Genomic DNA, 27,115 nt, shown 5'->3' with positions numbered 1-27,115 from the left:
CCTTTTTCTCTTTTCCGCCTCTAAGTCGAACATTTTTCCCTCCTCTTCACCAACTTAAAAAAAAAGGGGGTTTTGACCATGGCCTCGCCAAACGATCTACCCAAACGGTCCAGGGATTTTTTGAGTTTGGCCCTTTAATTACCAAAAAAAACCCTCTGTTTACCTTTCCGCTCTCAATCAAAATTTCCATCCGACTTCACAACCTGAAAAAAATGTGTTTGGGGCCCTAAGACCTTACCCGGGGTTTGTAAATAGCCAAATCCGCCCAACTTTTTTTTTTAGGGCCCCTTTAAAAACGATTGGGTCCACTCATCCAACCATCTAAATTTGGGCCACCCCCTAAAACATCTAAGAACTAACATTTTCATAGGGGGATTGTGGGGACATGCGCTTTTCCCCCAAAAACATCTCTAGTTTTATTTTTTTTCTTCCAAAAGCGTATTGGGATCGTTTGATGAAAATGTCCTTGGGAGGACTTTCTTCTCGTTACAAATTGTTGTTGTTGTTTTTTCTGGAGTGTTTCCCTATTTGATCTTGAAAATTCATCACACGTGAAACCCTGAACTTAAGCGAACAGATCCATCCTACTGAAATGAATAGTCTTCCCTACTTTTTTTGATCGATTTTTTTTCTGATTGTGGGCCCCTTTAAACACAATGACAAAATACATTTTAGTTTTCCCTTTTCTTCATTTTTAAAAAAAACTTGTTAAGCCAAAAACATTATTAGACATGCGCATTTGTTTCTTTGTTCGTTTTTTAACTTCTTTTTATTTTTCCCTTTAAAAACTTTTTGACCTGCGTTTTTTATAAAATTTTTGAAGAAACATTTTTTTTCACATCATTCAGTTCGCTTTGCAAACCCCCGTGAAGGGAAAATTGCAACTATCCAAAGGGAAAGTTTGCTTTCCCTTTTTAGCACAAATCTATGCATTATGTGCTTTCCATATCATCACTTTTATTGTGGAACATGCAGATTTGTTATACTGCAAAAAAAAACATCCTCACTGTTACTTTTCTTTTCGCACTTTTATCCCCTTTTTTTTTCGTAAATAGCACGCTCACAGAAATCTTATACTAAACAATTTTTTCAAAAATTTAACCAAAAATCACAATGCCAACATTACATAACTTTTAAATTTTAAACTTTTTTTCACGGGAGAACACCCCGACCCTCCACGCGGGGGCTTGTGTCCGCTGGTGACCATTCTTTTTAAACTGTTGGCTCGCTGCATCAAATAAAGGGATTTCTGATCCCGGGCTACCTGGAAGCCCTGACAAAATTGTCAGAAGAAAACTACCCACTTAAAACCAACTTAAATTGTGCTAATTAAGTTAATTGGCATCACCGGTTTTCTGACTTGCAATTTTTCAGGTAGAAAAAGGTTTAAAAAAGTCGGGCTGGATCCCCACGACCCGACCGCCCCTTTAAATTAAAAAAGGCCTTTAAGGTTTGTCGGAAAAGGTCTACCAAGTTTTTACAAAATTAAGCTTACAACGACTCGGGAGAGATTATAAAAGTTCTTTTTGCGGGGTTTTTAAAAAGCGGGATACTTAAACCCAAAACGAGGGGGTTTTTTTTACAATAAAACTCCCATCAAGTTTGAACAAAGTTTTAAAGGTTTTAATTTTTTACAGTATCATTTTTGCGTACAAACTGAAGTATTGCCTAAGGGATTCATAGCGGAGGGCGAAGGGGGGGGGGGGGGGGGGACCGGACGCTCCCGCCCCTAAATCGCCGACATTTTAATTTGTCTTTTTCTGGGAAAAAAATTGCAAAAAATACTTTTTCTCGCCGCTACCTTGGGGACTAATTTCTTTTACTGACGAAGAATATGAAATAGCATTTTTTCTCGCCGCACGTTTGCCTAATATTATTTTTGTTCCGGCTGAAAAATAGCATTTTTTCCGCTTTCTCGCTCGGGAAAATTTAAATTTTTCTTTTCTGGTTTAAAAATAAAAAATATGCTTTTTTTTCTCTTTTGACAGGAATTTTTTCTTCTTTTTTTTTTTTTTTTTGTTTTTTTTTTTTTGTTTTGTTTTTTATTGATGGAAAAAATGCATTTTTCTCGCTCGCTATGCTGGGACATTTAAAAACTGACAGTTTTTTCATGACTGCGAAAAAACCTTTTTATTTTAGCCTAGAAAACCCCCCCCCATGAAAATCCTCAAAAAAAGAAAGGGTAAGAATTCCGAATACTCGCGCAAAATAAATCTGACATCAAAGACTGACTAAATTAGCATGTTATTTGTGGATTTGTCACAAACCTTCCTTTTTCAAAACAAAAAAGCCCCCAGAACGCCCAAATGCACCAAAGGATCCATTATTTTTCAAGTTTTTTCCGGGAATCAAGCCCCGGCCCCCCCATTTGCTCTAGTCTTCAAATATTTTACGCCCCCCCTTTCCTAAAACTGTATCCGCCCCGAGGGAGTCAAATTTTTTTTAAAAAAAAATAAAGGATTAAGAATTTTTTAAAATTTGGAACTAACGCTTTTACATATTAAGTGCGTTTTTAAAAATGTTGGATATTCAATGAATCGGTATTCTGATTTCATTTCAGGTTTTGGGAAAATTTGAAAAAAAAAAATTTATTTTCTTCGAAAACTTTTTTACTGTATTATTAAAAGTGTTATTTGGGTCTATAAAATCTGCCGAGAAGAAATCGGATAAAGAACTTCCCTTTAGGGAAACGGCGTGAAAAACTATCCTTTTTTTTATTTGGGGGAAACAGCACGTTTTTTTCACCGTGCAATTTAGTATTTTAGTAAAAAAAAAAGTGTCCGTCAGCAAAAAAACACATGAAAACAATCGCTGAAGCATTTTTAAATATTTTTCAATCGTAAATTGCCCCTTTTTGAAAAAGGTTTGGTAATTTTAAAAAGGGGGCAGGAACTAATACGCTTGTCTGTCATTAAAACATTTTAAAGGACTCCGCATGATTTTTAAGCAACCCCTTTATTTTTAAAAAAAATGACCAATTTTGTTATCAATTGGCGTACACTTGAAAAAGTCGTATCTGTTTGATTATCTATCGAAAACTTCGTTCCAAAACAATCTATTGGTTAACTTTTTAGACTTTTTTCCAAACAAAACCCCCCAAACTAAAATTTTTTAGAGCCCCTATTTTTCCGATAGAAAGAACCTTAAAACCTTTTACAGGCGGGATCTTGTGATTTACTGAAAGTGACTGTTTTTTGCAAGTTTTAAGATTATACTGTCATTAGATATATTACAAAAGCAACAAATTATCGTCAGAATTTTTTCGCAATCAGGAAAGACAAGTAAAATTAAGTCAAAATTTTCAAACGTAAAGCTTTTTAACAATTTCGCCGTAAAATCAAATTTTTTCACATGTAAAATGGTTTTCTCGGCGGGAAAAATTCGAAAAGAAAATGCAAGAATTTAATTTTTCTGCTCACTTTAAAAAAAGAATTTTAAGAAAAATTTTAAATCCCCCCGTGCATTTTTCTCACGAAAGGGGCACTTTGGAAACCCCGACCTTCCGTAAGCCAGCTGGATGGCTTCCTCACATGAAGAATTCAACGCCCCTATTTCTCTTCTTTTAACTTCTTGTCTTACTGCAGTAAAAGACCACAAGTAATGCAGAAGTATTGCTCAAAGGTTACAATATGAGAACTTGGGGTGTTAATCTGTTTTCTGTCAATAATGTGTATGATATAAAGAACAGCTTTCTATAAAATTTCAATATATTGTGACTTACAGTTTAAGTGACTTTTGAGAATTTTCTACATATTTTATTGACTAAAAGGGTGTCATTGATCATCATCAGTTGGGAGTCTTTCTATAAAGGTTTGGTGTAGCTGCTCGTGTTGTGCAGAAATGTGTGATAATATTTTCAATAAGTGAGGCTTTCTGTCATGAGACAGCTCCTGTTTGTAAATATACATTACTTTCATTGCAGATATATCAACTGTCATTCTTTTTAACTGTATTTTATTTGTTTTCATAGATAACCAAGTGTACAATTAAGTGAAATGGAAAACCAGACCTTGGAATCTTCAGAAACATCTGGGAGTCAGGTAAGTGAATTTTCTAATGCATTTTCCTATATATGAGTTTAAAAAAGATTCATAGTGACAAAAAAGAAATGCAAATGTAAATACTGTTAAAGACAGAATTGTAAACTTGCATTTTTCCAGTCCATGCTTTTAGTGGAAGCGAGACTAATAATAATAATAATAACAACTTTATTTATAGTGGATAACATATTTGGCTAAGCCAATTTACAATATGGTCCACATATACACGGCTATATACAAACATGAATAAAATTATGACAAAATAAAACACACAAAGTTAACTGGTTATTCGGGTACCTACTCGTGTGAGCGATACCGCCCTCGTGTGATTTATGTACATGTTGATGAACAGGAAATTCACACCTTTAGCAGGTTATTATACCGTATTTAACTGAAGATTTGAAAAGTTTTAGTACTGAATGTGTAAGATCATACCTTAACAATATCAATGTCAAATATCTTTCTAATAAAAATCTAAAAACCTAAGAAAAAAATAGGGTTTTTGGGGGCTGCGAAAATGAAGAAATTTTTAAAGGCGATGGTATTTTTTCACGTTTGATGGTAATATTTTGGATTTATGAGGATATTTTTTTTTAGGAAAATGAAAAGCAGTCATTCTATGGGTTGGGCCGTTACATTCATTTCACAAAAACTAAAATCACAAAAAATTTAAAGACCGATTTTTTTCGAAGACAGGGGTGTAGAAAAAAAGATACCTCGACATTTCCCAGGGGACCATCCTCGTTTTTTCTTTTCCAATCGAGCGGATACCGTCCTCGTTATTAAAAATGGGGGCATTACATTGAGGCAGACCCATTTTCTAATTTAGCGATCCATAAAATGACCACCAAGATAAATAAAAAAATTTTGGTTTTTTTTATCCCCTCCAGCTACTGGAACACCCCTTATCCGGAGAAAAACTTCTACATCCCCTTCAAATTCGTTTATCAATTAGTATCGAGATCCACTACATAGACACATTCTTATGTATTTTTTCAACTGAAATATTGCTTCCGTACATTTTGTCTTGTTATTTAATTTTTACGGGTATAAAAGGTTCAAAACCCAAAACCAAAATTAAATTTGTTCAAAAATTCCTATGTTTTTTTGGGAAAATGTTTTTTTGCGACCCGACCCATTTTCAAAGCTTCGTTTTGAGGAATAAAGCCGGGTAATTCGGTCGAAAAGTAGCCCCGTTTAAAAGGGCCGGTAGTAAACAGACCCCTTTATTTCGCCATTTTTTTTTTTCAAAAAATTCGAAAGGGCACAAGTTTAACACACATTTTACTGCAAGAATACATCATGTTTGCATAAAATTTGAAGGGGTTTATTTTTAAAGGCCTAAAACTCCACACTGAAAATTTTGCGGATCAAACCGAAAGTGGGGTTTTATTGTGTGGACATGACATATTTTAGGAACAAAACCACAACTGACTGGCATTTACTAGGAAGTATTACACTCCCCCCTTTATTTTCATCGGTACTTTAATTTTATGATAGAACTTTCATAAAAAATTTGGTTTTGGGAAAAAGGGGATGTTCTATTAAAAAGGCGCGTAGCCGGGGGAAATTCTTCTAATAGGGCAAGGTAATGCTAGGGTTTGGTACCCCACCCCCAAGATTTTTTTTTTCATCTGAGAACCACAGTTTGGGGGCTTTTGGGTTGTGTATTTGAAGCTAAACTTGCATGAAAACCTTATTCGTTCTAAATCTTTTATATAAAATGTTTTATTTTACTGGGAAAAGCGTGAATATTGCACGTCAATTTGGGTTCATTGATCCATTTAAAAGTGTGCATATTCAAAACAAGGGTTGGTGGTAACACATTTTCCCAAAACATGATAAATTTTGGGAAAAACCAAAATGTTTATAAGTATATATTCGAGATTTTGTTAAAAGGGAAATTTTTTGCCATAACTCCAAACTAAATACTGCCCAAAAAAAACCATGCAAATTTTTCCCAAAATTTAATTGTTAAAAAAACCCAAAAAAGGGAAACTGACCTTGCATATGGAAAATATTTCGGCGAATGTCATCACGTCTGCTTTATGCCAATTTTCTTTAAAAATTTATTTTTAAACCTTTTTTTCACAAAAACAGTATTCTGTAAAATGTTTTTTTTACTCCTTTTATTGCCCCCGTGACCCTTGCGCTTAGCGCTTCATGCGTCCCTTTGTTTTGGCGAGCTGTAAAGCACGAGCAGGGGTGGTGAAGCCATCTTTTAATTTTCGCGCTGTGAACATTTTCCCGTATTGTGAAGCGTGAATTTCAAAATCACAAATGGTGAAGCAAAACATCACGGTGGGGGAAGCAAAAAAAAACAAAAAAAAAAAACCCACAAAAAAACTCCATTTCGTGTTTTGTCTTTTTTGATCTCGCGCCCCCGGGAAACCCCTTTCCCATGCCAGAAAGGGGTAAAAAGACGAACGCGAATCACAACGGGGGAAGTGCGAAACTATAAAAATTTTCGGGCCTTTAAAAATTAGAAATTGGGCAATTTCGTCCCAAAAAATTATTGAATCAAAAAACAATTTTTTAAACGGCGGGATTTTTGATATTTTTATTATCTAACGACACCAAAACCCCAAGTAAAACCTAAAATCTTTTTTGATTTTTTTTTAAAAAAATTTTGTTTAAGGGTTTTTTCGAAATATTATACATATAATTTAGTTACGAAAATCGCATTGAAAATAAAATTTCCCCACTTATATAGAAAGAGAAATTTTTAATCTCACTGTAAATTTTGGGTTGTCAAATCCTGTATTATCGTATGACTTGTCCCGGGTTTTCAATAGGCGAAGTTTAAAAACGGGTGTAATGAATGGATTTCTTTTAAAATTTTTTTTCGGGTGGGAGGGATAGTTGATAATTTCATAAAACTTAATTACAACTATAACATATATCAAAAATATAAAAAGGCGACGTAAAAAGCTTATAATATCTTATTTTTTTTTTATTCATTTTACCTTTAACAATATTTGCCCTTCAGCTCAAGATAAATTAAATATTATCCGAGAAAAATTACCCCTTTGCAGTGTTACAAAAAAAAGGCCCTTTCAAAAGTTTTTAGCCAAAAAATGTTTTTTTTTTTCCAAATTCTCAACCAACATTTTTTTAAATTTTTAAACACAGTATTAAATTTTTTGTTATAAAAAATTTCCTCCTAGACAGCGATGATTTAAAAATTTCCCATGGTCGGTTTAAATTACAAAAAAAAAATTTCAGATAGAAAGGATTATGAGATAAATTGAAAAACCCCTGCCTAAATTGTTTTAAAACCCTAAAAAGCCCAATTGGTAAATTTTCCCAATGCACGTTTAATTAAATCAACTCATCAATAAATCATTTTCCTAAACAAATAATGTCTAAAGAAACAGGTTCGCTTTTTTTTTTTAATTACAAACTCAGTTATAACAAAAAACGCACTTGTTTTCCCCGGAGATTTCGCTAAAACCAGTTTACGGGTACTTAAAACCCATTAAAAGGGCTTACAGCCTCCCTGTTAAGAGGGTTTTTTCCCCTACCCGGGGGACAGTGGGGAATGGAAAACCGAGCGTTAGCGAGGTTTTTTTTCCATGCTGCCCCCGAGGGTGGGGAAAAACACTGTTTTAAACCACGGGCGGGCCCATTTTAGATCTTTTTTTCTTGCCTATCATGTTCAAAAAGGGTGTGGAGACAAATGGGTTTTGGGTTTATTTCCGACAATTTTTTATAAAATTTATGAAAGTCACAATGGGACCAGTACTAAGTGACGTCACCTTAGTGCACGCTATTTTAGACAAGGTTTTTTTCCCAGGGGAAAAACAGGAAAAACTTCCCCGGGGCCCTGCCGGGTAAATTATACTTTCCCCCTAGGAGGCAAGAAAATTGGGAAATAAGCCCAAAGATAGTGGAAAGAAACCATCTCCGTTGCATGAAAACTAACCAATTAATTGTGTATGGTTGCCAGATTTTCACTACGCAGCTGCGTATTTGGAAAAAGGGAGCTCCCCGCTTTGTTAAGACATTTAAAAAGGGAAAATGAATTTAGTAGGGTTTTCAGGTTTTTCGAAAAATTTAAGCATCGAGAAATTTTTCTTATCATCAAAATGTTTTAAAATCAGACGAAAAGGATGGGGAAAAAAAAAAAAAAAAGAAAACGACGAGAAATGTTGGTGAACTGGGGCCAAACCCCAAGCTTGCTCTGGGGAACTTTTTGTACATCATTTCAAGTTTACAGCCGTCCCCGATACTTAAAAATTTAACAAAATAACACTTAACTGCTTAACGTCTGTTGCTAAAATTTTGTAATTGGGAAAAGGTGATTTTGAAACAAAAGGGGGGTAAAATTTTAAAAATTTTAAAGAAAACCAAACTGCTCTTATATTTTTGCCTTTGATTTCCCTTTTTAGATTACAAGAAAGCTTTGATTCTGTCGGGTTTGTTGTGTTTTTTGGGAAAGAATTGCGCAGCATAACATTGAAAAAACAAAGTCTTTGAGGCTAAATATCTTAAAGGGAAAAACCAAATCTTGTGTAAAGAGTAGCCAAGGTCTAACAAAATTTTTTCCCTTAAAAAGCCAACTGGTGTCGACAAGGTGAAAAATTTTTCACCAAAAAAAATTTTCTGTTTCTTGAATGATTTAGTCTACGTATGCCTATTTTTTTTCAGGACTAGTGGAATTTTCAAAAAATGTAAAGGGCCTCAAATGAGAATTTCCCAAAAAAGTTTCAAGTTATTTTTTGGGTTTCTTTTTTAAAAAAGACGATAAAAGTGTTATTTGCAGAAAACTGAAAATTATTTAAAAACGCATTTAAAAGTTTTTGTCAGAATATTGGGTTTTATTTTGGGAAAATTTTAAGGGGGGGTTTAAAATTTTTAATAAAACTAAGTTGGTTTTTTTTTCACGTGGGAAAAATGGGAAAAAAAGTCTACCTTTATTAAAAAAAAGCGGCACTGAAGTAGTAGATGACTTCATTTCCCAGGGAAATTTTAATTTTTAAAAACAATGGTTACTTCGATAAAACCCAAAATGTATTTGGTTGACCAAGCTAAAAAAAATATGAAAGCTCTGTTGAAAAAAAAGTAAAGGGAATTGCAGCTAAGTATTTATTTACAATTTTCGTTTATTTGATCTGTGGTTCAACCAATATGGGTCAAGAAGGGAATGGGGTTTTTGGTTTATGTTAGCATTGTTAAAAAATGTTTTAGCTTTAAAATTTTTTTTAAAGGTTTCTGAAAGGGTTAAAAAAAGTCGGCACCCAATTTTATTTTTTTTGCGAGCTTGGGGTATTAACCCAAAAGATGTTTTTAATTTAAAAAAAGAATTTTTGAACTACTGGGGTACAAATTTTTTATGTAAACAAAAAAAAAAAATAAAAATTTTACTTTTCAGGTTATGGGGGGGGGGGGGGGTACTCCAACAGAAAAAAGTAAATTAATTTTTCCTGGGTTTTTAGTGTAAAAGAAATTTTTGAGGGAAATTGGGTTTTTCCCGGGAAAACTGGGTTTAAACAATCATATTTTTACCAGTTTATTTCCAATATTGTTTCAACAAGGGGGGAAGGGCCCTTTATTCAATCTGGAATGAAAAAAAAACCCTTTTCAAATTTTCCCGAAAAAGTTTTGTTACAGAATATTTTTTACAACCCCCTTTTATTTGGAAAAATTTTTTTAAAAATTTTACCAACAAATCTCGCAATACCATGTGTCATTTTCCCATGTAGGAAAAATTTGTTTCAAGTTTTAAAGAGGATATTTTTTTAAAATTGAGCTCAATAACAGGACTTTTTACTGTGTGATAAAACATCTTTTTGGGGATGAATTTCAGTCCACTATAGAATGTCCGTCCTTTAAAATTTTGACAGGGGTAAAATATATTTCCAAATGACTTTTAAAAGGTTCCCAAAAGCAATGTCAATTTTAAAGTTTATTTTAAAGTAAAAATAGTACTCTTTTTTTTAAGTTAGCAATTTTTTTGTACAGAAAAACTTTAAATTTTTTGGGGGAATAGGTTTTTTTTCACTTTCATTTTCTACTGGCCAGTTTAAAAAACTTTTCAAACCTGGTTAATTCAAATTAAACCGTCCTTTTAAACTTTTAGCTTACAAAATATTTTTATCAGATCAAATTTTGACCGTTAAACAAATGTTTTATTTTAAAGTGGGCCCCTTTTAAATGTTTGTTTTGTTAAATTTTTTTTTATTTTAAAAAACGAAGCCCGTATGGGTCCAGTTATAAAAAAAACTTTTAATCTTTAATCCACAGAATTTTCCTTCCCTTTACGAAAATTTAAAAGTTTTCAACCCGTGAGGAGTGTGTAACAAACATTAAAAAGAGATTGGTCGATAACCAGAAATTCCCCTTCGCTTCTTTTTTTTTCATTGGCACCTGTAAGACACTTATAAAATAGTGTATATTGTAGCACTTGTAAATAAGTCCCCCAAAATTTCACAACTTAATTATGGTGCACCTATAATTACAAGATACGAAAAAAGGAAAATTTATGAACCGCAGCCTCTCCCCATACGAAACATGCCCAGAGAAGGGGGCCCATTTCCCTTTTAGGGGGAAAAAAAAAGGGCAGTCTTTAAAAAAACACTTTTGCCGGGGCAACGAAAAAGTTTGGTCGCTTTCATAAAAGAGACTGAAGGAGAAAAAGAAAAAATCCAAGTAGGGAAGATGATGAATGTGTAGAAAAAGGGTGGGTGTGGAGGGGAAATTTGATATTGTGAAATACGCTAACTCACTTCTTTACATTTTTAAAGTTAACATTCTAATCAGATAGATCTACTAAAGGTCGGGTTTCACATTTCCAGTTCTTATTTCCAGATCCTCAAAGCGATTACCTTTAATTGCGTTCATTTACGTGTACCGTATTGCGGAAGTAATCGCTGCGGGGAGTTTTATAAATGTTCATTGACATAACGAGGACGGTACCCATGTGCAAACGGGTAGGTATCATTGTTTATTTTCATCCATCGTCAGAGTTACCATCAAAAACAGCGACAGGATGCATATAATTGAAATTTTATCAACAAAAATAACGTGCAGGTACACGATCCATTCGTTTTGTAGTTGAGTATGCATAGTTTTACCAAGAAGAGTGCCAAATTCAGTTATCTCAACTTCGAACAAAGAAAAATACGTCTCAAAACGTCAAATTACATGAATTTCGTTACATTTCTTCAAATTTTGAAGTCATATCAATATTATTGAGGACTGATATTTTCACCAGTGCGAATTAATGCATTTCCTCGGACTATTATGTCTTTAAAATGTTCAAAATGCTTAAATATGTGTCATACGTTGGTATTGTTTTTATATACCCTATACAACCTACATGTATATAAATCACACGAGGGCGGTATCGCTCACTCGAGTAGGTATCCGAATAACCAGTGTGTATATGTTATCAGAAAAATAATATGAGAATGAAAGATTATATACAATACAGGACACTATATTTAATAATTGGAGTAACTATTAACAATGAAAATGAATAGAGATGGTAGAGACAGTATTTCCTGACATTTAATTGCAATTATGACTTATTGTACTGTCAGAGTATTGCCACAGAAAGTACAATCTTTTAAATTTCTCCAGGGTGTCTGAAGAACGTTTGTGTTTAGGTATATTATTCCAGATAACTGTTCCAGAGTAGTGCAAAGATTTGCGAAAAAATTCCTTTTTTGGCATAGGTACTACTAATTCATCAATTTCTTTAGATCTAAGTTCACGATCGGATGTTTGCTTTTGAGTAAATTTTGAAGTAAGGTAATTAGGACATTGATCATGAATCGATTTATATACTAGGATTGCTTTTTTGTATTTAATTCGGTCAGAAAAAGTCATCCATTTCAATTTTGTAAATAATTCAGCAGATGGGGCATCAAATTTTTTGTCAAGAATAATTCTTGCAGCACGTTTTTGGAATTTCAAAACAGTTTCTAGAAGCTCGTCACTGCAGTTTCCCCATATAGTGCAGCAATAATCAAGATTTGGAAAAATATAGGCATTGAAAAATAGCTTTCGGGAGTGTAAGTTTAGGAAAGATTTTATTCGTAAGAGAAGATATAAATATGTATTGCATTTTTAGCTCACCTGTCACATAGTGACAAGGTGAGCTTTTGTGATCACCCTTCGTCCGGCGTCCGTCGTCAGTCCGTCCGTGCGTCAACAATTTCGTGTCTGCACGATAGTGGTTTCATTTATGATTTTATTTTAACCAAACTTGCACACAACTTGTTTCACCATGAGATCTTGGTTCCTTTCTTGAACTGGCCAGATCCCATTATGGGTTCCAGAGTTATGGCCCCTGAAAGGGCCAAAATTAGCTATTTGACCTTGTCTGCACAATAGCAGCTTCATTTATGATTTAAATTTAATCAAACTTACACAAAACTTGTGTCACCATAAGATCTTGGTTCCTTTCTTGAACCAGTCAGATGCCATTATGGGTTCCAGAGTTATGGCCCCTGAAAGGACCAAAATTAGCTATTTTGACCTTGTCTGCACAATAGCAGCTTCATTTATGTTTTGATTTTAACCAAATTTGCACACAACTTGTATCACCATAAGATCTTGATTCCTTTCTTGAACTGGCAAGATTCCTTTATGGGTTCCAGAGTTACGGCCCCTGAAAGGGCCAGAATTAGCTATTTTGACCTTGTCTGCACAATAGCAGCTTCATTTATGATTTGAATTTAATCAAACTTGCACAAAACTTGTGTCACCATAAGATCTCGGTTCCTTTTTTGAACCGGCCAGATCCCATATTTGGTTCCAGAGTTATGGCCCCTGAAGGGCCAGAATTAGCTATTTTGACCTTGTCTGCACAATAGCAGCTTCATTTATGATTTGATTTTAACCAAACTTGCAAACATCTTGTATCACCACAAGATCTTGCTTACTTTCTTGAACTGGCCAGATTCCGTCATGGGTTCCGGAGTTATGGCCCCTTAAAGGTCCAAAATTGGCTGTTTTGGCTTTTGCAGCCATATAGAGACTTCATTTATGGTTTTATTTGATACAAACTTCCAAAATGTCTTCAACAACAATAAATCTTGGATTCCATGACAAATCAGATCCAATCGTAGGTTCCAGAGTTATTTTATATCTGATTACATCCCCTGATTGTAATCAAAATGGATTTATATCAGTAAGTACTTATAGGACGTATTTGAAATTTCATTATTGTTATTAGTTGGAGTGAGACAGAGTAGATAACTATGGACTGTTTTATGTCAAATTACCTCCCTTTATTTCAAATTAAAATGGGTATATCTCTGTAACTAATGAAGATACTGATCTGAAATTTCATTTATGTCAACAGATTTATTTGGCAGATCTTTCTTTTGTTCACTTACAATATATATTTTTTTTAATTACTTCCCTTTTTCGTTACTATAAATAGCTTATTTTTAGTAACTTTTTTATTATTGGCCGTAGGGAAAAACCGAGACCACTTTTCAGTGGTACAACATGGATGGTACCTCCAATTTTTAGGTGTATTTTGACACATCTATACCTTGTAAGAATATTTTTTTTCGTTTTGTTTAAATTCTTCCCTTTGTTGTTCCTGTCCTTTGGATTTAGATATTTTTTCTGAGGACCTTCTTGTCCTCAAGTGCAATGATAACATGGAAAACAATTTCCGATCAATAACTTGAGAACCACTTGACTCAGAATGTTGAAACTTCATAGGATGATTGAACATGCAGAGTAGATGATCCCTGTTGATTTTGGGGTCAGTCTATTAAAGGTCAAGGTCACAGGGGCCTGAACAATGAAAATCATTTCTGGAGAATAACTTGAGAACCACTTGACCTAGAATGTTGAAACTTAATAGGATGATTGGACATGCAGAGTAGATGACCTGTATTTATTTTGAGGTCACTTGATCAAAGGTCAAGGTCACAGGAGCCTGAACATGGAAAACAATTTCCGATCAATAACTTGAGAACCACTTGACCCAGAATGTTGAAACTTCATAGGATGATTGAACATGCAGAGTAGATGATCCCTATTGATTTTGAGGTCAGTCTATTAAAGGTCAATGTCACAGGGGCCTGGTCATGTAAAATCATTTCTGGAGAATAACTTGAGAACCACTTGACCTAGAATGTTGAAACTTAATAGGATGATTGGACATGCAGAGTAGATGACCCCTATTTATTTTGAGGTCACTTGATCAAAGGTCAAGGTCACAGGAGCCTAAACAGTGACTTGAGAACCACTAGGCCAATAGTGTTGAAATTTAGCGGGATGACTGGACATGCCAAGTAGATGATCCCTATTGCAGCCCTTTGACTTTCGCTCCTGACCCCTATTGACTTCTTGCCTATAGGACTCTGCATTGGGGGAGACATGTGCTTTTTTACAAAAGCAATTTCTAGTTATCCCCCTAGGGTCAAATATGGCCCCGCCCTGGGGGTCACATGGTTTATATAGACTTATATAGGGAAAATTTTGAAAATCTTCTTATACAAAACCACATGGCCTAGGGCTTTGATATTTGGTATGTAGCATCATCTAGTGGTCCTCTACCAAGATTGTTTAAATTATCCCCCTAGGGTCAAATGTGGCCCCGTCTCGGGAGTCACATGGTTTACATAGACTTGTATAGGGAAACCTTTGAAAATCTTCTTGTACAAAACCACATGGCCTAGGGCTTTGATATTTAGTATGTAGGATCATCTAGTGGTCATCTACCAAGATTGTGGCCCCGTCCCGTTGGTCCCAAGTTTTACATAGACTTATATAGAAAAAAAAGTTTTAAAATCTTCTTGTCTGAAACCACAACACTTAGACCTTTGATATTTGGTTTGTAGCATTGTCTTATGGTCCTCAACCAAAATTGTTCAAATTGTACCCCTTGGGTGAAAAGAGGCCCTGCCCTGGGTGTCCCAAGTTTTATATAGACTTATATAGGAAAAAGCTTTAAAAATCATCTTGTCTGAAACCATACGACCTAGGCTTTTGATATTTGGTATGACCTTGACCTACTGACCTACTTTCTTGTGTTTTAAGATACAGCCTTGAAATTTTGATGACATACACAGTTTTGCACACAAATCGTAAAACTGAACTTCATTGACCATGAATGTGACCTACTGACTTTCTTAATATTTTATCATCAGTTTGACATTTGAAACATGTAGCTCATATTACTCAGGTGAGCGATCCAGGGTCATCATGACCCTCTTGTTTTCTGATATTAAGAAATTATTTCCAAGGATGATATACAGCACAAGATATGCTCTTGTCATCAAAATGCTTGTTTCTATCTACTTCCCTGTAAATATATGCACTTTTTAAATCACGTGAACTTACTGGTATCTCAGTACCCACTAATGGGAATAGATTGAAACTTCACACACTTGCCCATTGTCATGAGCTGATATGCATTGTACAGGTTCCATTACTCTGTTTTGTAATTTTACAAAAGTATGCCGCTTTTTCAACTTTTCTATTCATTCAGTTGACAAGGCTGTTGAATAGTCGAGCATTGCTATCCTCCGACAGCTCTTGTTTACTCTTCAGTCTCTTATATCCTAATTTTTTATGTGGTTTTGTAATATCCTTAAATGTACTTTATTCAATTGTTTACAATACCTGTACCACAGTCAAATGAGGAGGAAAACCAAACCTCAGATCTTTTACCATCACATTCAGAAGCTAGGAGTTGGATAAGTGGTTTGTTAGACTGAAAATTAAATTGTTAACATTTTCCCTCAGTAGACAAAGAAGGCAAAAACATTAAAAATGAATCTGCAAATTTTAGACATGTTAATCAGTCTTTGATTTTGTGATCCCGCGGTGTCCGTCGTCCGTAAACTTTTGCTTGTGACCACTCTAGAGGTCACATTTTTTTGTGGGATCTTTATGAAAGTTGGTCAGAATGTTCATCTTGATGATATCTAGGTCAAATTCGAAACTGGGTCACGTACCTTCAAAAACTAGGTCAGTAGGTCTAAAAATAGAAAAACCTTGTGACCTCTCTAGAGGCCATATATTTCACAAGATCTTCATGAAATTTAATCAGAATGTTTACCTTGATGATATCTAGGTCAAGTTCGAAACTGGGTGACGTGCCATCAAAAACAAGGTCAGTAGGTCTAAAAATAGAAAAACCTTGTGACCTCTCTAGAGGCCATATATTTCAAAGATCTTCATGAAAATTGGTCAGAACGTTCACCTTGATGATTTCTAGGTCAAGTTCGAAACTGGGTCACGTGCCATCAAAAACTAGGTCAGTAGGTCAAATAATAGAAAAACCTTGTGACCTCGCTAAAGGCCATATTTTTCATGGGATCTTTATGAAAGCTGGTCTGAATGTTCATCTTGATGATATCTAGGTCAAGTTCAAAACAGGGTCATATGCGATCAAAAACTAGGTCAGTAGATCTAAAAATAGAAAAACCTTGTGACCTCTCTAGAGGCCATACTTGTGAATGGATCTCCATAAAAATTGGTCAGAATGTTCATCTTGATGATAGCTAGGTCAAGTTCGGAAGTGGGTTACGTGCCATCAAAAAGTAGGTCAGTAGGTCAAATAATGAAAAAACGTTGTGACCTCTCTAGAGGCCATACCCTTGAATGGATCTTCATGAAAATTGGTCAGAATGTTCACCTTGATGATATCTAGGTCAAGTTTGAAACTGGGTCACGTGCCTTAAAAAACTAGGTCAGTAGGTCAAATAATAAAAAAATATTGTGACCTCTCTAGAGGCCATAGTTTTCATGGGATCTGTATGAAAGTTAGTCTGAATGTTCATCTTGATGATATCTAGGTCAAGTTTGAAACTGGGTCAACTGCGGTCAAAAACTAGGTCAGTAGGTCTAAAATTAGAAAAATCTTTTGACCTCTCTAGAGGCCATATTTTTCAATGGATCTTCATGAAAATTGATCTGAATGTTCACCTTGATGATATCTAGGTCAATTTCGAAACTGGGTCACATGCGGTTAAAAACTAGGCCAGTAGGTATAAAAGTAGAAAAACCTTGTGACCTCTCTAGAGGCCATATTTTTCATGAGATCTTCATGAAAATTAGTGAGAATGTTCACCTTGATGATATCTAGGTAAAGTTCAAAACAGGGTCAGGTACCTTCGAAAACTAGGTCAATAGGTCAGATAATAGAAAAACCTTGTGACCTCTCTAGAGACCATATTTTTCAATGGATCTTCATGAAAATTGGTCAGAATTTTTATCTTGATAATATCTAGGTCAAGTTCAAAACTGGGTCACATGAGCTGAAAAACTAGGTCACTATGTCAAATAATAGAAAAAACGACATCATACTCAAAACTGGGTCATGTGGGAAGAAGTGAGCGATTCAGGACCATCATGGTCCTCTTGTTTTCATTCATTCATTTACAGATACCTATAGAACAATCAGATGGAAGAGAAAACCAAACCTTAGAACTTTTACCACAGGATGCAGGACCTGAAGACCTGGTAAGACATTTATAGCTTGACAATTTAAAGAATATTTGAAGCTACTACACCATATCAAATCGTTACTTGAAGAAATCAGGTCAGTAACATATGATCTATGATCAAATAGAGTGGTTTTGATTATTTTAGGTAAGAAAAATCCTTTTTTCAGATATTTAGAAATTAATTTTCATTGTTTATATACAGCACAAGATTTGCTCCAGTCATATCAAAATACTTGTTGCTATCTACTTCCTCTTAAACTACGTCACTAGAAAATTCTGTTAACACTCTAGAGGCAATTTTTTCCATTTGATTATCATAAATCGTCGTCAGAATGTTTGTCACTATGAAATATAGAAAAGGTTTGAAATTGGATCAGCTGAGATCAGAAACCAGGTCACCAGGATAAATCATAGAAAAACTTTGTTAACACTCTACAGGCAACATTTTTGACTTTATCTTAAAACTTTTTCAGAATGTTGTCTCTATGAATTTTAGCTTAAGTGTAAAACCTTAGGACAAAAACTAGGTTACTCGGTCAAACAAAAGAAAAATCTTGTTAACAATGTAGAGGCCTAATTTTCCATTTGAATTTTATAAAAAATGTCAGAATGTTTGTCTCATCAAGATAAAGGTCAAGTTTAAAACTTGATTATCAGAGATCTTTAACTAGGTCACATGGTTAAACCATAGAAAAACCTTGTTAACACTCTACAGGCCACATTTTCATCCTGATCTTCATAAAACTTTGTCAGAATGTTTGTCTCTATGTAATTAAGCTTAAAATTACAACTGGGTTTTCTGACATCTTAAAACTAGGTCATTAGGTCAAATCATAGAAAAAAGCTTTTTAACACTAGAAACAAAATTTTCGACTTGATCTTCATAAAACTTTGTCAGAATGTTTGTCTCTATTAAATCTCCATTAATTTTAAAATTGGTTTACCTAAGGTCAAAAACTAGGTCACTAGGACAAGTCATAGAAAAGCCTTTTTAACACTCTAGAGACTACCTTTTCCTTTTGATCTTCATAAAAACTTGTCAGAATGTTTGTCTTTGTGAAATATAGGTCAGGTTCAAAGCTTGGTTACCTGAGATCTTCACTAGGTCAAATCATAGAATCATGTTAACCCACTAGAGGCAACATTTTCTACTTGATCTTCATAAAACTTTGTCAGAATCTATGTCTGTATGAAATCTAGGTTAGGTTCGAAACTGGATTATCAAGGTCAAATACTAGGTAACAGGGTCAAATCATAGAAAGACATTGTTAACACCCAAAAGGCCACATTTTCTACCTGATCTTCATGAGACTTGGTTGGAATGTTTGTTTTAAATATGGGATAAATTTGTAACTGGGTCATGTTGGGAAAAACAAGATCGTAAGGTCAAAATCATAGAAAACTCTTTGTTAACACTTTAGAGGCAACATTTTCAACTTGATCGTCATAATCTTTGGTCAGAATGTTTGTCTGTATGAAATTTAGGTCAAGTTCAAAAGTTGGGTACCTACAGAAACTGTCACTAGGTCAAATCATTGAAAAACTTGGATAATGATCTACCTGATTTACATAAAACATGGTCAAAATGTTTGTCTTTATGAAATCTAGGCCACATTAAATACTAGGTTATTTGGGGGTAAGAACAAGGTCATTTGAGCAAGACAAGCATTCAGGGTCCTCTTGTTTTAAACTTCTCTGTGTTTCAGCTGGAAGAAAAGGCACTTCTCCCTAATTTTCCAGGCTAGAGTAGTCCTTGAAACGTTGTAGTGTAAATAAACTAATCTTTTGTATATAACTTACATACTTTAATAAATTGTATGTTTACAGACACCAAGTGCTGCCTCAGATGAAAATGTAAAACGGTCCAGTCTTCCACAATCTGCACCGATAGCTAAGGGACAAGTAAGATATTCTAAGTATTTCTAATGCTTTACTTGTTTGTAAATTAAGTAGTTTGCTTGTATTAAGATGAAAGTGTAAAGTTTTTAAAGTTGTTTTTTAGCTCGACTATACGAAGTATGTAGACCTATCCTACTCGACCCGGCGTCGGCGTCCTTCCGCGTCCGCACTTTGGTTAAAGTTTTGATGCACTTTCTCTTTATCTTTGTAATTACTTGATGGATTTGCTTTAAGCTTAAAATAGTTGTTCCTCATCATCACCCACATCATAAGGCACAAGGGTCATAACTCTGGCACCAATATTTTATGAATTATCCCCCCTTTTTACTTAGAATTTCAGGTTAAAGTTTTGGTGCACTTTCACTTTATCTCAGTTATTACTAAATGGATTTGATTCAGACTTAAAACAGTTGTTCCACATCATCACCCACATCATATGACACAAGGTCCATAACTCTGGCACCAATTTTTCATGAATTATGCCCCCTTTTTACTTAGAATTTTATGTTAATTTTGATGCATTTTCACTATATCTCTGTTATTTCACAAGGGATTTGATTCAAACTTCAAAATAATTGTTCATCATCACCACCTACATCATTTGACACAAGGGCCATAACTGTAACACCTGTATTTTATGAGTTATCCCCCTTTTATACTTAAAATATCAGGTTAAAATTTTGATGCACTTTCACTTTATCTCTGTTATTACCAAATGGATTTGATTCAAACTAAGAATAGTTGTACTACATCATCATCCACATCATATGATACAAGGGCCGTAACTCTTCCACCAATATTTCATGAATTATGCCCCCTTTTTACTTAGAATTTCAGGTTAATTGTGGTGCACTTTCACTATATCTTTGTCATTACTTAATGAATTGGATTAAAACTTAAATGAGTTTTTCCAGATCCTCATCCTCATTATATGGCACAAGGTCAGTCACTCTGGCACAAATGTTTTATGAGTTATATCCCCTTTTTACTTAGAATTAGTTTAATTTTGATGCTTTTTATATCTCTGCTGTTACTAAATGGATTTAATCAAACTTAAAATGGTTGTTCCACATCATCACTCACATCATAGAACACAAGTTTGATAATGTCAGCATCAGTACGTTCTGATTTATGCCCTCTTTTTACTAATAGAATTTCCAGTTCAAGTTGCGATGCACTTTTGCTGTATTTCCAGTACTACTAAATAGATTTGATTAAAACTTAAAATAGTTGTTCTGAATTATTAGCCATATGATATGACACATGGTCACTATCCAGCATCGAAATAGTCGAGCGCGCTGTCTCCTGTGACAGCTCTTGTTTAGAACTGTGTTTTCATGCTGAACAGTCCTATGCACAACATACACCAAGGGATTTTGATAATACTTAGGACAAACATTACCCATAAGGAAATTACGTTTCATACAGTAGATCTATTCCTGTAATTCCAAGATCAAGGTCATGCGGTGTAATCCACAATATGATGTTGATATAACTTGTTGTAAATAGGCTGCATGACAAAAAAAGGTTTTGCATGCAAGGTATGAGGCAAGTTTTCAAATAATAAGGTGATACATAATAAGGATTAATATTCTCGATTAATCTAATTTATTCTGGTACAATTTCTATCTGAAATGGTAGTCACATGTATACGGAAGATATATATTTCAAGCGACGCTTAGATCGTTTCCATGGATATCCTCGCGATATCTCACGGGATAGAAACTGGTATAAAAGGTCATGTGACCGCCACGTTGTCGCGCACAACCGATTTGTTTAGAAGTCGAAAACAACGTAAATTAAGTCAATAGCAATGCCGTGTAGAGGGAGAGGAAAACGAAGAAATTTGAGAAGCAGACCCGGGGCCATGGCACAGGAGGGAACAGGGCAGGCAGAAGCGAATCAAAGCCCAAGAAAATGGCCCAGAGCAGAGATGGCAGAGCCCTCGAGTAGTGGAGCCGGTCGGGAGAAACGCCGACGACCAGCCATGGACGACGGAACAGAACCCGATTCAGGTAATTTGATCGATTCTGAACAAATTATTCGGGCCTCTCAAATATCGCATGATATTCAAAATAGAGAAAATGATAATGTTGATAAGCCTACCCTTACAGAAGAAAAAGGCCTGCTGCGTACTCTTGCTGTGTACATACAGCGTATATGATGCGTACATGATGTGTACTGAAATCAAGGACTTTAAACAGTACGCAGGATATACACCGCACATACACCGATAGTACGTTTGTAGTACACTTTTGACATGCAAATGAGCTCTGCCGCGTACTACTTGCTGCGTACATGCTGTGGACTACATAGTACACAGGATGTACGCTGGAGGAATTTAGTATGCAGGAAATAGTACGCAGCATGTACTCGGCACATACACTTTTCACATGCAAATGAGCCTGCGGTGTACTACCCCTGCGGCGTACATGCTGTGTACTCCTGCGGCGTACATGCTGTGTACTCCTGGCCTGAGTCCTGCGGCGTACATGCTGTGTACTCCTGCTGCATACATGCTGTGTACTCTTGTGGCGAAACTGCTGTGATAATGTAAATTCCTTACCCCACCAACTTTCGTATGCAAATGCTTATCATTTGGACAGAAAAAAAACAGAAAAAAGATAAGTGACATGCATCAATAAGTATTTACCCTTACCAAAATAATGTAGATTGATATTATCAAATAAATTAGTATGCTTTTCTTCATCCACTTTCCAATGAAATAAATCAATTTTTGTAGCATCTAATTTGGTAAACATTTGAAGAAAAAGGCGTAACTGCACCAAGGGGAAACAACTTTAATGCAACTAAATATAAGTGTTATGATTTATTATAGACGATGTGTGCGTAGTATGTATTTATTTTGATTAAAATCCATCTGAGAACAATCTAGGACTGGAATTATATAAGCATTTATACACTTTTACGTCCGTAAAAAGTAGCGCACCAAAAAATTTTGGATTGATTTTTTCCAATGGGGCGAGCGCAATTAGCCAAAAACGTTCTGAAAATATACGAGCGGCAAATCCGATGAACAACTTTATTATTTGGTGAGGCCTTAATGAGTTAACATAATGAGCATTAAAGCCTTTATAAAACATGATAGAATGGTGTTTTGCTTAAGAGTATTCAAATAAGAGTGAGAGCTATTAATTCTTCTCATTCGGGTGCTGTTGAGGCATTATCTTGGTAATTATTTCATGTATTACAAATTGTAATGCAACGAAGTTCAAATAAGGCTTTTCAATTATCCAAGTTAGAAAGCTCCAGGATTAATTCAAAATGAAAAAGAATATATTTTTACACTGCATGCAAGGTGCAGCTCAGAAATCACTAAGATGTAAGCTTCACAAATGAACATTGCAAATAGTTTGGCAAATTTTCATCGTTCAGAATACCGGTAATCTGAACTATTCTATGCTATTAAGATAAAAGTTACTCGGAAATCAAGTTCTTGCTTCCAAAAAAAAAAAATGTACAAATCCTTCCTGCATGAAGTGTACTTCAGACTTTTACCTAGAAAAGGTCAAAGTATAAACACCAAAAGAAAATGAACAAGTCCCTCCCGCGTATATGAAGTTTACTTCAGACTTCAACTTATAAAAAAAAACTAAGTATAAATGCCAAAAGAAATTGTACAAGTCTTTCCCGCGTATATGAAGTGTACTGCACAAATTTCAAAGTATCTGCGGTGTACATGCAGTGTACTATTTTCTTGTACAAGTCCCTCCTGCGTACATGCAGTGTACTCCTTAAATTTTCAGAGTCTGTGCTGCGTACTTGAAGTGTACTAGTGACCTCCTGCGTACATTACATATTGTGACTCGTCGAAATAGTACGCGGCATGTACGCGGCATGCGGTGTATGTAAAATGTACTCCTCTGGCGTACTACTGTGTTCGCGGCATATACACAGCAAATACGCAGCATGTACGCCACAGAGGTTTGCTTCTGTAAGGGTAGCGGTCATGAAAACGCTAACCCGTCAGAAAACACTGCGACCGTCAGTGACAGGTCGAATCCGAACCAAAGTTTTATCAACAGTGAGCAACAACAAGCTTATAATAGCGACGAAACGTACATGAGATCGGTATTCGACCTAACATCAAATTCTGACAATTTGTGTTTACAAGGTTATAACATTACACGCTTAGCTCAAGATGATATTGCTCTGCACGTTCCCTCCAGTTTAAAACAAAAAAATTGTAAAGGTGAATTTGTGAATTTACTTTACTTTTGAAGGGTGCGGTGGATCTTGCCGAATTTACCTCCGGTAGTACTTTGAGATTATCAAATAACGGCACGATAGAATGCCGTCCTAACGAATGTAGAGATGATATCGGTTCAATAGAACGTTGGACAGATGCTTTTATTATATACATGTCCGTATATTTAACAGCTCATCCAAATAAAATCCACGAGCTTTTACAGTACATTTTCATAATCCGTGAGTGTGCGTCGCGTCACGGTGGAAAATTTTGGAAAGTATACGATCAACAATTTCGCATGCGCCAATCAATAGTTCCGTCGTCGTGGGCTATAATCAACCATGATCTTTGGATAAGGTGTATGCCACTTGGATATGAACCTTCAAAACAATTCATGGTTGCACAAAAGCCGGCAAATATTTGTTTACCCTTCAATAAAGGAACATGCAACTGGCAAAATTGCAAATTCAAGCATGTTTGTTATCACTGCGGTCGTTCTCATACAATTCTTGACTGCAATATAGGTTCAAAACCTCAAACCGCTCAACAAACGTCATCGAACGTAAATTCTGGAGACCATGCAAATTTTGGTAATTCCTTTCGGGGTCGTGGGTCATGGCGCGGCCAGCGCGGCTACCCCAGCAGTCGCCGAGGCGCAAGAAAAAATTGAGAACCAACCTGTAGTGCAAAAACACATCAATTTAGCTAATTCACCAATAAAAATCCAAGCTTTAGAATTTTGGCTGAAAAAATATAAATCCCCTGATGCTAACATCATTTTGAATGGTTTTAAATATGGATTCAGTATAAATTTCACAGGCCCTCGTATAGCTCGTACGTCAAAAAATCTCAAATCCATTTATCAATTATCGGAAGTGGCACAACGTAAAATTCAAAAAGAAGTTGACGCTGGCCGAGTTAGCGGTCCATTCGATAGCAGTCCTTTAAAAAACATTCAAATTTCACCAATTGGTGTTATTCCCAAGAAAACGCCTGGCGAATATAGGTTAGTACACCACTTATCATATCCAGAAAGCCACTCCATAAATGATTTCATTGACCCAAAACTATGCTCCGTTAAATACACAGAGTTCGATGAAGCGATTCAAATGATTCAAGATTTAGGCAAAAACTGTTACCTGTTCAAAATGGACATAATAAAACGCGTTCAGGTTGTTACCTATTCATCCCGACGATTATGAGCTATTAGGGTTCAAGTTCAAGGACAAGATCTATTTCGATAAAGCTTTACCATTTGGCTGCAGTATCTCCGAGTCTTTTTGAAAAATTTTCTACTTTTTTAGAATTTTGTGTATAAACAAAAACGCAATCAAGACACATTATACATTATCTTGATGACTTTTTAGGCGGTGAAAATAAGGAAAACGTTTGTAAAGCAGTCATGCAGATATTTCAGTCAGTCATGCAAGAGCTAGGTGTGCCGCTTGCCGACGAGAAGACCGAAGGCCCAACACAAGTAATCATATTCTTAGGTTTAGAATTAGATTCTCAAAAAATGGAAGTTCGAATCCCGCTCACAAAAGTTACATACTTGAAGGCTGTCACAGAAGTCGTCCGTCATTAGACAAGAGGGCCCCTATTACCCTTCATATGCTAGAGGAAATTTGTCAGTTCCTTTACAGAAGCAAGCCTCTGTGGCGTACATGCTGCGTATTTGCTGTGTATATGCCGCGAACACAGTAGTACGCCAGAGGAGTACATTTTACATACACCGCATGCCGCGTACATGCCGCGTACTATTTCGACGAGTCACAGCATGTACGCAGGAGGTCACTAGTACACTTCAAGTACGCAGCACAGACTCTGAAAATTTAAGGAGTACACTGCATGTACGCAGGAGGGACTTGTACAAGAAAATAGTACACTGCATGTACACCGCAGATACTTTGAAATTTGTGCAGTACACTTCATATACGCGGGAAAGACCTGTACAATTTCTTTTGGCATTTATACTTATTTTTTTTTTTTATAAGTTGAAGTCTGAAGTAAACTTCATATACGCGGGAGGGACTTGTTCATTTTCTTTTGGTGTTTATACTTTGACTTTTTTTAGGTAAAAGTCTGAAGTACACTTCATGCAGGAAGGATTTGTACATTTTTTTTTTTTTTTGGAAGCAAGAACTTGATTTCCGAGTAACTTTTATCTTAATAGCATAGAATAGTTCAGATTACCGGTATTCTGAACGATGAAAATTTGCCAAACTATTTGCATTGTTCATTTGTGAAGCTTACATCTTAGTGATTTCTGAGCTGCACCTTGCATGCAGTGTAAAAATATATTCTTTTTCATTTTGAATTAATCCTGGAGCTTTCTAACTTGGATAATTGAAGAGCCTTATTTGAACTTCGTTGCATTACATTTTGTAATACATGAAATAATTACCAAGATAATGCCTCAACAGCACCCGAATGAGAAGAATTAATAGCTCTCACTCTTATTTGAATACTCTTAAGCAAAACACCATTCTATCATGTTTTATAAAGGCTTTAATGCTCATTATTTTAACTCATTAAGGCCTCACCAAATTAAAAAGTTGTTCATCGGATTTGCCGCTCGTATATTTTCAGAACGTTTTTGGCTAATTGCGCTCGCCCCATTGGAAAAAATCAATCCAAAATGTTTTGGTGCGCTACTTTTTACGGACGTAAAAGTGTATAAATGCTTATATAATTCCAGTCCTAGATTGTTCTCAGATGGATTTTAATCAAAATAAACACATACTACGCACACATCGTCTATAATAAATCATAACACTTATATTTAGTTGCATTAAAGTTGTTTCCCCTTGATGCAGTTACGCCATTTTCTTCAAATGTTTACCAAATTAGATGCTACAAAAATTGATTTATTTCATTGGAAAGTGGATGAAGAAAAGCATACTAATTTATTTGATAATATCAATCTACATTATTTTGGTAAGGGTAAATACTTATTGATGCATGTCACTTATCTTTTTTCTGTTTTTTTTTTCTGTCCAAATGATCAGCATTTGCATACGAAAGTTGGTGGGGTAAGGAATTTACATTATCACAGCAGTTTCGCCACAAGAGTACACAGCATGTATGCAGCAGGAGTACACAGCATGTACGCCGCAGGACTCAGGCCAGGAGTACACAGCATGTACGCCACAGGAGTACACAGCATGTACGCCGCAGGAGTACACAGCATGTACGCCGCAGGGGTAGTACACCGCAGGCTCATTTGCATGTGAAAAGTGTATGTGCCGCGTACATGCTGCGTACTATTTCCCGCATACTAAATTCCTCCAGCGTACATCCTGTGTACTATGTAGTCCACAGCATGTACGCAGCAAGTAGTACGCGGCAGAGCTCATTTGCATGTCAAAAGTGTACTACAAACGTACTATCGGTGTATGTGCGGTGTATATCCTGCGTACTGTTTAAAGTCCTTGATTTCAGTACACATCATGTACGCATCATATACGCTGTATGTACACAGCAAGAGTACGCAGCAGGCCTTTTTCTTCTGTAAGGGTTGTTGCCATCTATTTGTTTGAATG

At 35.5% G+C, this 27,115-nt stretch overlaps 1 protein-coding gene across 3 annotated transcripts in view; it reads left to right on the top strand.

The window, feature by feature from the left end:
- Window positions 1–3,701: 3,701 nt before the first annotated feature.
- Window positions 3,702–27,115, top strand: part of LOC128552157 (uncharacterized) — a 49,167-nt gene continuing 25,753 nt past the window's right edge. The window contains exons 1-3 of one of the 3 annotated variants that reach the window (XM_053533176.1): window positions 3,702–4,040; window positions 17,403–17,480; window positions 19,292–19,366. In XM_053533176.1, coding sequence (XP_053389151.1) covers window positions 3,996–4,040; window positions 17,403–17,480; window positions 19,292–19,366 — 198 coding nt within the window. In that variant the 5' untranslated portion in view covers window positions 3,702–3,995. Of the gene's footprint in view, window positions 4,041–17,402; window positions 17,481–19,291; window positions 19,367–21,201; window positions 21,379–27,115 lie in introns of those variants that run through there. The other 2 variants (XM_053533178.1, XM_053533177.1) reach the window with 2 other exon arrangements.

Source organism: Mercenaria mercenaria, unplaced genomic scaffold, assembly GCF_021730395.1.
Source record: "Mercenaria mercenaria strain notata unplaced genomic scaffold, MADL_Memer_1 contig_2092, whole genome shotgun sequence".
NCBI classification, from domain to species: Eukaryota; Metazoa; Mollusca; class Bivalvia; order Venerida; family Veneridae; genus Mercenaria; species Mercenaria mercenaria.
The sequence above is the reverse complement of the archived record's forward strand: the minus strand, read 5'-3'. Positions and strand labels throughout refer to the sequence as shown.